This window comes from Aquarana catesbeiana, linkage group LG04 (assembly GCF_042186555.1).
Source record: "Aquarana catesbeiana isolate 2022-GZ linkage group LG04, ASM4218655v1, whole genome shotgun sequence".
In the NCBI taxonomy this organism is placed as follows: Eukaryota; Metazoa; Chordata; class Amphibia; order Anura; family Ranidae; genus Aquarana; species Aquarana catesbeiana.
In genome coordinates, this window is record NC_133327.1 from 396,303,251 (window position 1) to 396,316,305 (window position 13,055).

General features: G+C 41.1%; 1 protein-coding gene across 1 annotated transcript in view; it reads right to left on the bottom strand.

Moving 5' to 3' along the window:
- LOC141141259 (uncharacterized) overlaps positions 1–13,055 on the bottom strand; it is a 1,017,917-nt gene that overhangs the window by 677,289 nt on the left and 327,573 nt on the right. The window contains exons 18-21 of the mRNA XM_073628940.1: positions 12,472–12,531; positions 11,088–11,147; positions 8,517–8,699; positions 121–180 (exon numbers count right to left, since the gene is read on the bottom strand). Of these exons, the coding sequence (XP_073485041.1) occupies positions 121–180; positions 8,517–8,699; positions 11,088–11,147; positions 12,472–12,531 (363 nt within the window). The remainder of the gene's footprint in view (positions 1–120; positions 181–8,516; positions 8,700–11,087; positions 11,148–12,471; positions 12,532–13,055) is intronic.

Here is a 13,055-nt window from a genome sequence, read left to right on the forward strand (position 1 = left end):
ATTATTACAGAGTCTATTCAGTGGCAGCAGCTTATCCACAAGGAATTAAGAGCAAAGGTAAGTTCATTGTTCAGAAAAGCACAGAATATTAAGCCAACGTTCAAAAACTTTGTAAAATACCTGTATATAAATCCCCGTGAGCATACATGTCAACCACATAGCGACAGAACTGATATTGATCTGACAGAACAAAAAAGGAAAATACTAATCAACAGGAAGCAAATATCAATATGCGGTTTGCCTGAGCAATAGAGGGAAAGAAAAATAAACACATCAGAAAAGAAAATCAGGGCTTGGAGAAAATGTTGATGCTTACCATTTGCTTTATGCCTTTTATTTAATATTGTATTTGCTTGCTATATAGTTTGCACAGTTTACAATACTAACAAATGCCTTATCAAATTTCTTTCTATATAAGTTAAAACGAATACTAGAAGTACTAGTTCTGTATTTAAGACATGTTATATCTTGTTCTGAAATATGTTCTTGGGTTTGAATATCAAGAGTCTGCTGCACAATGGGGTCATGATTTTTTGGGTATTAGACAAAAGATATAGTCTTTTGAAATTATATTCTAGGTATATGTAAAAAAGAGATCTGCTAAACTGAAGGTAATGTATATCCAAAACCTTTCTTTTTTAGTTTGAATAGAGAAGGAAAGATTTAGGTTTATTTTGCCTGTGTCCTGCTGAGGAGATTTCCCTTCACTTTCTGTCTGGGGATGCAATAGGAAATGAGAAGGAAACTCTCCAAAGGAAGGGAAATTCCAGAACAACTGTCCCTATTGGTTGATTTATGCTCAACTCTTGTTTTTGACTCAGATAACATTTTCAATTTTTCCCTCACTTTCTCCTGCTAACAATGATCACCAGTACAAACAGAGCTGCTAATCTCCTCAGTGGGGACACAGACAGCAAAACAGTGTTTGAGGCCCTAACCAATTCACACTCCACCCAGAGCTAAAATATGTTTGGTTTACATACACTTAAAGTGATTGTAAAGTCTGTTTTTTTTTTCTAAGGTAAAAATGACAAACATGTCATACTTACCTGCCCAGTTTAGTGGATTTGCACAGAGTAGCCGAGATCCTCCTCTTTTCTAGACCCTCTTCAGTACTCCTGACCCCTCCCTCTTGTCGAGTGCCCCCACAGCAAGCAGCTTGTTATAGGGGCACCCAAGCCGAGTCACAGCTCCCTGTGTCCATTCAGACATGGAGCTGTGGCCTGGCCCACCCCCTTTCTCTTCTCATTGGCTGACTGACTTTGACAGCAGCGGGAGCCAATGCCGCCGCACTTTTGTCTCAGCCAATGAGAAGGGGAGTCTAGGGCAGCTGAGACAATCCTACAACATTGCTGGATCTAAAGGGGGCTCAGGTAAGTATTAGGGGGGGCTGCTGCACACAGAAGGCTTTTTATCTTAATGCATAAAATGCATTAAGATAAAAAAAACCTTCTGCCTTTACAATCACTTTAAAAATGATAATGGTAAAACTGCGTGTTAATGCTTTAAAAATCCTTTTATTATGCATTATTTATAATTGCTATTTACATGGTGACAGCCATAGTTGCTATTTACACACTCAAGTTCTGCACTATTGCTTTTGCTGCACAATGCACACAATAATATTCAATTAGCTTAGTGAATGAAGTAAAGTTGTGTGCATTAGTTTGGGTTGAAGGGAAGTCGAAAGAGGTCGAGTCAAATACAAAGGTCCCTCCAATCTACAAATCTTTTTGGGATCTATTTATCACTATTTTGACCTAAGCTTCACACAATGTTCACCTAGGAGGCATGCAATTTTGACCTATGATTTTTAAAAATGATTGGTGAATGTAATATTATTTTAATATTAATATACTTAAAGAATAACACACTAAGTTTGCTTTTGAAAAAGCATATGATCAGAGCAGCGTTTCTCAACTCCAGTCTTCAAAGCACCCCAACAGGTCATGTTTTCAAGATTGCCCTCAGATGAAACAGCTGTGGTATTTACTAAGGCAGTGAAACTGATCAAACCACCTGTGTAAAATAATAGAAGACCTGAAAACATGACCTGTTAGGGCGCCTTGAGGACTGTACACCCTTTTCATATGAACGCTATGTAACGAGCCCCTTGCTCGCTCGGTTCCACTCTCCCGACACTCCTCTGCGGCTATAGAATCAGATTGCAGATCGCAACATCTGATGGTTCGGTCATCCGATGCTCCAGGATTAGAAATACAGCTATGTGCCATTCTAATCCAGTTGTGTAGCTCAGAACAAACACCAGGCAGGCTGTATGTAAGTTCGACCAGGGATCTCCTTTTATTGACAGGAATACAGGCTCTTTTATACAGTAAAAGAGGGGGTGCATACCTCCTGCTCATATTACTCTAACAATACACCTGTAACCTAATTAACTTAATTAACATGAGCTAGTTTACTAACATGACCTTTTGCCCAGACTTGTGGTCACCGAGCTTCACACAGTACATTATACATTATCATAAGTACAACCACAGGACATTTTCACAATAGCAGGAGCTAATTACAATTAACAATACAAACAGTGTTCTCCCCCCTCCTCAGCTTAGTCATCAACACTTATAGTAGGAGTAGACTGTTCATCTCCTAGCCAGTCCTGGAGGCTAATGTGATCAGCTCACTCAATTAACATGTTGAGTTCAGAATCAAACTAACCAATAATAGTCTTTACATATATATCCTGGGAGATATTAGGGAAAAATATTACTGTCCCATTTTAAGCAATCCAAGACATACCCTCCAAGTCACCATTTCCCATATGGCATACACAGGGTCCCCAGAGTCTGTGTGTCCTGGGGTACCAGGACCCAAATCCACAGTAATACCACTTCAAGGGTCCCCAGGCATACAGCTCACAAAGAGCACCATTCCCCCCAAATGCCAGGGCCCATGATCAATCGGCAAGAGGCTTGCATTCAGTCCCCTCCAAAAGTCTCTCTCTCAGCTAGGTCTGTCATATTTCTCCCCTTTCGGCAGGAGACTAACACAGGAGGAGACCCCAGATGGGTTGACTCCGAAGTTAGTCAGTAATTCCAGTCCTCTAATGCCTGTACCCACACAGTACCCCAAGCAAATTGTTCCAAACAAAGCATTACTCACCCAGCCAACCTCTGCCTCTCTCAGAGAACAGATCTGCCGCTGGGGAGAGGCCTGAACTGGCCCTTCTCCCTTGAGTCCTTTCTCCCTTGAGTCCTTTCTGAGAGAAGACAGGGTGTCTGGGCTCACTCCGTCATGCTGTTGGGGATCTGGGCCGACTGCCCAGCATCCCTGGGGTATACAGGTGGAGACGGAAGTCCCTTTCACCTTCACAGGAAATCCATCCTCTGTTAGTTGAGGGCAGAGTCCAGCAGTATTCGGCCCTGTTGCCAGCCCTTCTGCTGGAAACCCCACACCATCTGCTCTGGCTAACTGTTGGGGCGGGACGACGAACACCTGCTCTCCCTTCTCCCCCGTATCCTGATCTGCTGCTGGGAAGTGACCACCTCCTTCTCACCGTGAGCCTCCGGAACCGCCGCAGGTGTAGGGCAGAGATCTTGGATCCTCTGTCAGTTGCCAGCGCTTCAGCTGGGGAAGTTCCTTGTAAATTCACAGATACTTCTGTTGGTGCTGGGCAGAGCACAGTGACCTTAATAACAGCTCTTCTGCTGGAGGCTCACCAGGTTGTTCTTCCTCAGCAGAAAAGTCTATCAAATCCCCTGTCTCTGCAACTGGTGTCTGGGGATAAAGGTTCACCATCTCCTGTCCGTGGAACCCAGAAGATACTGTCAGTGCTGGGCAGAGGTTAGCAGAGCTCTGCCCCGTTGTCAGCACTTCAGCTTTGGGGATAGCGATCTCCAGATTTTCCACTGCCGATTCTCTGGCATTCTGCTGGACAGGCACATTCCTCCATCCAAGATCATCCAATGCAGAAACAGGTTCATCAAGGTCAGTCAACACTTGCTGCATCTGCCATAAGACCTCCGTGACCATAGCTGCGGGGACAGGTTGGCAAAGCACACTGTTACTCTGCCACATTGTGAACTATTCAGCCAGGATTTCAGAGTTGTCAACTGGTATTTCATGATAGTCCCAGGCAAAGGGAGCACCACCCTGCTGCTGAGCAGAGTCTAACAGCTGTCTGTAGGCGATCTCCAGCTCCCATTCCTGAACGGCCAGAAACTCCAAATCTTTCTGTGCCCAGTGCACTTCTGAGACATTCAGTCTTCACTCTCTGTGCTCCATTATTTCCTCCAAACACCACTCCCGATTACTCCCAAAGTCAGGGTCCCTGGACAGCTTTCAGTATAACAATCCCAGGCCATCGTAGTCAAAGCCTTCCATGGGACTGTCATCCGCTATCCACGGGCACACTTGGGCTACATACCACCGGAGGGCTCTGTAGCTCTCGTCCAACCGCATTTCTGGCCGGATCAGCCTGATTAACTCGGCTGTCCACTCCTAGTTCGGCTGTTCCCCCAACAACAGCATTCGCACTTCATACTGCGACCAGTACCTTACATGGATGGAGGGGAGAACTTTCCCTGGTTTCGCTGCTCACGGGCTACCAGAGTTTGCAGCGGATAGAATCAAACCATCCTAGCAGGACCTGCTCTGATACTGGTCCTCTGTGCTGTATCTGCATCTCTTGCAACCTCCTTCTGAATTCCTCTTCCATGGTGGCTGGTATCTGTACCTCTCCTCTCCTGCTATCTGGACCTTGGATCCAGGTGATGGTTTGGATGTGTTCACGGCAAGGAAGCACGATCCCACCGGTCCCTCCGCGGCTCTCAAGTAAGTCTTTCAGCGTGGCTCTCCTGCAGGCTGGTTTGGAGTGTCCCAGTAACTAGAGAGCAAATCCCACCGCTGCCAACCAATGTAACGAGCCCCTTGCTCGCTCGGTTCCACTCTCGACACTCCTCTGCGGCTATAGATTCAGATTGCAGATCGCAACATCTGATGGTTCGGTTATCCGATGCTCCGGGATTAGAACTACAGTTATGTGCCGTTCTAATCCAGTTGTGTAGCTCAGAACAAACACCAGGCAGGCTGTATGTAAGTTCAACCAGGAATCTCCTTTTATTGACAGGAATACAGGCTCTTTTATACAGTAAAAGAGGGGGTGCATACCTCCTGCTCATATTACTCTAACAATACACCTGTAACCTAATTAAGCTAATTAACATGAGCTAGTTTACTAACATGACCGTTTGCCCAGACATGTGGTCACCGAGCTTCACACAGTACATTATACATTATCATAAGTACAGCCACAGGACATTTTCACAATAGCAGGAGCTAATTACAATTAACAATACAAACAGTGTTCTCCCCCCTCCTCAGCTTAGTCATCAACACTTATAGTAGGAGTAGACTGTTCATCTTCTAGCCAGTCCTGGAGGCTAATGTGATCAGCTCACTCAATTAACATGTTGAGTTCAGAATCAAACAAACCAATAATAGTCTTTACATATATATCCTGGGAGATATTGGGGATAAATATTACTGTCCCATTTTAAGCAATCCAAGACATACCCACCAAGTCACCATTTCCCATATGGCATACACAGGGTCCCCAGAGTCTGTGTGTCCTGGGGGACCAGGACCCGAATCCACAGTAATACCACTTCAAGGGTCCCCAGGCATACAGCTCACAAGGAGCACCGTTCCCCCAAATGCCAGGGCCCATGATCGATCGGCAAGAGGCTAGCATTCAATCCCCTCCAAAAGTCTCTCTCCCGGCTAGGTCTGTCACACACTAGCTCAGATTTTCTTTTTATTTATTTTTGAACAAATAAGACTCCCTAATATTCCATAGAAATCTATGGACCATAGAGTTTTTTTTCTTGCATATGGATTTCTGGTAGTGTTTATACAAAGGGTCATGTACCTCAACAAGCTAGTACTGGTTCAACAGTAAATGATCAGAGTTGGATAGCTGCAGGCCTTAACTAGAACCCCTGCATACATACGGCCAAAGACTTACTTTCTTTCTAATATCATGCCAACCAATAAGCACCAGTGCTGTCACATGAGAAAACAGCAACCACATAATTACCATACCCTGAAGTACTGGGTATATCTCTTACATCCCATGAACAGAAAGGAACACTAGCTGAAGAAATTAGCTTGTTCATTGGTATTGTGAGATCAAGATATGGTAAATCTTTAAAAATATAAATAAATTTTCCAAATTTACCAATCACACAACATTTTTCTCACTCTAACCATAATGCACCACATGGCCTTAGAACCTAGTTTATCTAGCTTAGAATTACCAATATTGGTGCGGTGTTATGTGCCAACTCTCTCACCATAAAAGGATGGCATACCAGCAGCCGTTTGTCAGTGTATTCAGGAGTAGTGTAGGGAGAGCCTACAGTCTGTGTGTAGTGAGAGTTAGTTGCTATACAATGCTATACTGTGTATTGAGGAAAAAAGTGGAACGCCTTTTGATCATTTTCTTTACCATAGATGGAGTACCAGGCATCACATGCAGCAAAGCATATGCTGGAACAGGTGTGATAGACTGTGGGATTTAACAGACTTGTTTAAAAAAGGGGAACAGATATTCACAGTCTGCAATAAACAGCTGTTTTACTCCACACCATGGTCTGCATTTAGCAGTCCATTCATAACATAAAGGCCACAGTGTGTGAGGCCTATGGCGCCTCAAAAAATTATTTTGTATTTGCTTCAATTACCCAATCCTATGCAAATTATATTAATGAATAATTTTAGTTGATGAATTAATAATTTTAAACTTTGCACTTGATTGGGTGTTCAGAGTAAATACAGGTTTGGTTGGCATGAGGACCACATCAAATAAGGTTTTCTACATAAGATCAGAGATCCCTCATGCAATCTATGCAAGCATACTGTAACTCATTTGACTTAAGTAAATTAAGCTCTGTTCATATCCTTATTATACACATTTTGATTGGATAAGGAAAGCTAACAAAACATAAGCATATTTTTCCCAAAAGCAAGTTTTTCTTTAAATTGATTTTAATTATAAGGAGATATGATGAAAACACCACACAAAATGATAAAACAGTTTTTTGGTACTTTGATGCCATTAATCTTCACCAGTATTGCAGCCATTTCTTAAATGGTTATTCACAGAGCAACAACACAAAACAGACTCCCAGATAAAAATTTCAATTAAACAGGTCAACTGTTTAATTACATATACAGCACAACATTTAGCACAACATAGCTTTTCCTTCCATCTCATTAGGAAAATTGACAGCTTTTATTTTATGTACTTTTTAGCAACCTTGTTATGCAGTGCTTAAATCATGTGTGAACTATCAGCAGGTGACACTATGACCACTGTGTCCCAGAAGAAGGTTTCTGCCTCACTATATTCTCCTCAGATGGATAAATGGGAGCAGCAGCAGCAGCAAACACAGCTTTCACTAACCATCAGAAAATATAAGGAAAATTGAACCAGGATTCCAGCCCAGTAATTCTTGGTTTTGCCCTTTTCCACCAAGACTAGGTACAAATAAACATCCATGAGGATATATGTATAGTCTCTAATAGCTCACCTAACCATAACTCACCCCTATACAAACCCTAACACTAAGGTCCCATTCACATAATGCATTGCACTAATGCCTATGCATTAGCGCAGAGTGTTATCATGCATGAAGATGCACTGATTTAAAGTAGCCCATTCATTTTGAATTGGCTGGCAGCACATGTAAAAGCACAACAACAACACTGAGGTAAATCTTTTTTTTTTTTGCAGCGCACATAACACACAGTATGCACATTATAGCATGCTGCAGTGTGAGTGTGTTACTACTACAATAGTGCACTGAAATGCATTTCCAAATTTTCTGTACCACAACACTCCCCGTTGTGGCTTGTGTGTTATTATGCACATTTTACCTCACGTTATCACAATGCAACAGTGTGAAGGGGTACTCACTTAAACACCTCATAAACCTGGGAAATTCAAAAATAACCATAAAATTGAAAGTGTATAAACAGATTACTATTAAATTTTACAGTAAAACTTTCTGCCAGGGAGACAATGTAATGCAAATCAGGAACACAGCCACATTAAAAATCTGGTTCTAAGTCTAGCCAAAACAAAACAAAACAAAAACAAAAACATCTGTGACGTTTCCTCTTAAAGTTTTATCCATCTGAAATGGATATGCTTCCTTGAAAAGGATCAGATGGCCAATTGGATATTCTTACTTGATTTGGTGATGTTTTCTTCCACACCACAGCTATATTTGAGATGTTTGATTGGTACTCCGTGCAGCATATATTTAGGATACAGAAACAAAACCCAAAAACTGAGATACTGCTGCCCCTTTATGATTCAGACTTTATAATATGTTAGTCTATAAAAACCCACTACAATCTGTACATATATTATTCATACATTTATTTATGATTGTGGTGGAGATATGATTGCAGATCATTCTTACAGTCTGATTCACTAATGTCTCCTTTGTTTGGGAGATCTTCAGTAGAGTTCTTTTTGTATATTTTACCTGGCAACTCATCTTTGGCTTCCACTTTAGTCTTTTCTGCCTCTTTGGGTTTAGGCTTAGCCTTACTGTCTTCCACCACTTTGGCTTCTTTTATGTCTTTTGTCACCTTGGCTTCTGATACCGTGGCTGTTACTTCTTTCTTGGGCTTTTCCTTTACTGCAGAGACCTTTGCTTTCTTCTCTTCTGAAGGGGATTTGGATTAACAAAAAACATGCTTAACTTTATAGTCAGACCATTTCTATTTATTCCTAAAAATATATAACTACTGTATATAAAATACTATAGACAAACCAACGTTTTACAAATCAGTGAAAAAGTAATAATCTACTAAAAGTACCCAGGCATGAACAAAAACAATAGTAAGTGCAAATTATTCATCAGTATATAATTATATTGAAGGGTTAGTATAAGTAAAAGTAATATTAGTTACAAGAATAGTCTGGTATACTAAGTAATCTGCTGGCTTCTTAGATCCCTTGGGGACTCTTGAGGCAAGAAAACCATTTCATAATTTCTGGATATGTTTCTAGACTCCCCACCCACCTGGATGTTCCCACTCACTTTTGACTGTTTCCACTTTCCTGTTTCATTCTTGATGATATAAAAAAATAAATAAAAATCCAGCAAAGAGAATGGGGCCCCTTGTAATGGTGGCAGCAGATGTGTAGACCTGGGAACTTCAATATGCATAAAAATTCTGAAGAGATATATCACTTTTAATTAATTTACAACCCTGCAAGCCATAAAAAATAAAATAAAATTGGGAGGATTGACCAATTAAAAAAAATGTCATAAATCTATATCCTCCCATATAAATACAGTCATCATGCTTTTACATTCTGTGCCTGGCCGCTCTGATGGCAACATTCAGTATGTCCTGCTAACACTGATGTTTGCCCACCCCGTCCTTCCAGAAAATGTGGAGGACAGAAGATAGCTGTCACGGTCAGGGGTCAGGCTTGGAGACCAGTGGCTATAGCAGTAGAGTAGTTCACACCAACCAGCAGGATAAGTACACAAGCAGATCACCCTGGTGGATGATACAGGCTCACCTGAGGCACAGGGTCTAAGCCTTAAACAGTGTCACCAGGGCTTCTGATAGTGAAGATGGGTTTTGCTGCATTCTAGTGTCAGATCATGGGCCTCAGAATCTCCTCACCAGAAGGTGAGCACCCTGGTGTCTGGTAACAGATGTAGCAGATAGGGATCAAGCAGAAGCATAGTCCATAAACAAATAAAAGGTCAGTAACAATTAGTTGCAGGTTGGGTTTAAGCTGAAGCGTAGTTGAGAGACAAACCAATGGTCGGTAACAAATGGCAACAAAGATAGATCTGGCAAACAGAAAGCTCAGACCCATGGCTTTAATCAGGGAATTCATGTTAGGAGCAAAGAGTTAAAGGTTCATCAGAAACAAGATAAAAGGCAAGACTGTCCAAGATATCAGACAGCGAGCTTTCCAGAATCACAAGTGGCATAGCTAGAAAAGATACAGCAAGACACTGCAGAGGCCCCAGGTTCAGATGTAGGCCCTGACAGTAGCGGCATGCATTAACTATTTAAGGGAAAATAACTGCCAGGCTAGTAATTCTTTCCATCTTCACAAATAGCCAATGAGAATGTGTGGAAGACAAAAGATGGTGAATCAGTGAAAAGTGTTCGTTATGGCATCAAACAAATTGGGGGCACCTGGGGTGCAGATGACTACATGTAAAAAAGCACATCATGCAATACTGCATCATTGTGGCTCATTTGACATGTTTCCTATTGTATTTAGATGTCTCTGTTGTCCATCTGCTGGGCCCTTTTGGAAGTAATATTGAGGTACCCTCAGGAATTGAGGGGATAGGGTCTGTTGGAGAGAAAATGTAAAGTAAATAACAGGGAGAATACAACTTGAGTAGCCATAAACCCAGCTGAGGAGATGTACACTGGTTAGATGTACACTGTAAGGCGGTATAAAGCTGGGTAAAGAGGGATGTTTACTGCTTGTAGGGAGAATGCATACTGTTTGGGGGATGTGTTATATATTGCTGGTATTATTGTTACTTTCTAGTCACCAGACAAACTGTTCTATGTGAATCACTAGCAAATATTTCGACTTAATCATTTGATTTAGGACACCCTTTTTATGTACACTGGGGTTTGCCAGGTCAGAATACTGAAACACTAAATAGTGAATCGTTTCAAATCTGAGCAGCAATCTGTGGTTAACTAGAGTAAATGGGAACCATGTAGTAAATGGCAGCTTATTCAGTTACATAGGAAAAAAGAATATATAGGAAATTATATTATTATAAATAGAAAATTGTATTATTATTTCTTTTTTTTTATTACCGTCAAGAGAAGAATTCGCCTGCCAGATAAAAGAATGCTTCATTCACATATTTGTGTTTTGTATGCTGTGATAAAGTATCTTAGGAGAATAACTTCGAACAGTGCACCTAAAATGCTGCAAGCTCAGTTACAGCACAACATATGTGTATAGATAACTGAACTGTACCTTTGCTTATACTGGTACAGAACACACTTAAATTCTCCAGACAAATACACATAGAACAAATGGAACTGACCTTTGGCAGGAACCTTTTTCTCAGGTTTTGCAACTTTTTCAGGTTCTTCTTTTGTAGTTACTTAAAAAAAAAAAGGATAAAACAACAGGTTGTAGGAAAAAAGTACATCAATATTTAACCATATAATTACTATGAACAATAGTCATTTTTAACTATTTCCAATTTTAAAAATAATATCTTCGTGAAACTGATTGTACAGTTCATACATACTGGGAGGCACAGACTAACATGATTATGGACAGTGTGTGTTTCACTAAGTTTTCTCACATAATTAAGAGCTCCAGGGTTTATTGCTGATATGAAGAAAATAAACTTGTGCTGGTCTAGGTCCTAGAGCCCATAGGCTTTGTAGAGTTTTTGGTGGGATGAAGTACACCGGTAGAAGTTATATTACATGGGAGGAGGATGTACAGTGCTAATGTAGAAAGAAAATAATGTCCCAAAGAAGTGTGGCTGCACAGTGTTATAGGGCAGAGGGTTGCATAAACTACAAGGAAGAGGGCCTAATTTGCCAAAACAGAGTGCTAAACAGATTATTCATCCATTAAAATATTTAAAACTAGTGTAGACAGATTTTGTGTTTTTATATCTGATATTAGATTGTGCAGAATTTATGACAAATTGCAGTGTTTGAATTTTGAAGCAGCACACATCTACATTTAGTTACTTTTGTAATGCAGTGTTTTGCTTTTATTTTGCTCCTACATACAAGTTAAAAGGGGTTGTAAACTCTTGTGTTTTTTCACTGGCCCCCCAGCCCCCCCGTCTTACTTACCTGAGCTCTAGAATTTCCCACTCCGGAGACGCACTCTTCCTCTGCCCAGGGTTCTCGCCTCTTGATTGGATAGATTGATAGCAGCACAGCCGTTGGCTCCCACTGCCGTCAATCAAGTCCAATGCCGCGGGTGCCAGGGGGTGAGGGCAAGTCCTACATGCAGTATCTATGGACGCCGAATGCTGGACTCGGGAGCGTGCCCGCAATGTAATCCCCCGGGAGAGCGCTTCTCCTAGGGGGTTATCTGATGCGGGGAGGAGCCGCAAAAGCCGCTGAAGGGCCCCAGAAAATGAGGATCTGGGCCACTCTGTGCAAAACGAAGTGCATAGTGGAGGTAAGTATGACATGTTTGCTATTTAAAAAAAAAAAACAAAAAAATAAATAAATTGAAGCTTTACAATTACTTTAACATTATTGCACCTGAAAAACTGAACTCTTACTGATTTCAAATTAATCTTGATTACAAGTTTTTTTTCCATCTCAATTACAAGCCTTTTTCCCTGTAATTAACTTAAAGCATGTTGCATCTGACTTGCTCAAGAGTCTAAAGCTGTGTACACAAACCCTTAGGCAAATGTTTTAACATGTTACAATAAAATAAATATGTACTTTTGGCTGCAGGTTTCTTCTCAGCTTTAGTCTTCTCTTTTGGCTCTTCCTTTTTTGTTTCTGAAATTAAGCAGCCAAAATATCAGCAAATTGATCACAACAGAGGATTGTTCAGATGCTACTGTAATAGGAAAAACTTCAAACAAACATGATTAAATGACCATTCAAATAACTCTGATTTTATTGCCAAAGAAATGACGATCGTTTCATCATAAATGACATTATCAGGGGGACATGATCATAGCTTGGACTTTTATGTAAGTGTATTGCTTAATAAACCGGATGTTGAGACAGTATCACACTATGTGGAGTCCTTTTGTTTCCTAAAAATTCTGATATTGAGGCTTCCTACACTGCATCTTGCATCCTGAGTTGCTGTGAAACTCCCATTGTATACCAAAGGAGAGGAACACCCGGACTTCTTTCTCAGTGGATCAGAGATGCAACCAAGTGCTGTGTGACCTCTCTGAGTAAGAGGGGTTGCTGGCTTTCCGGTAAGCCTCCATTTTTGTTATGATGATGGGTGTCACGCCTTCAGGTGTATGATCGTCATTTCCAAACACTCTCTTCTTCCATGAGACTTT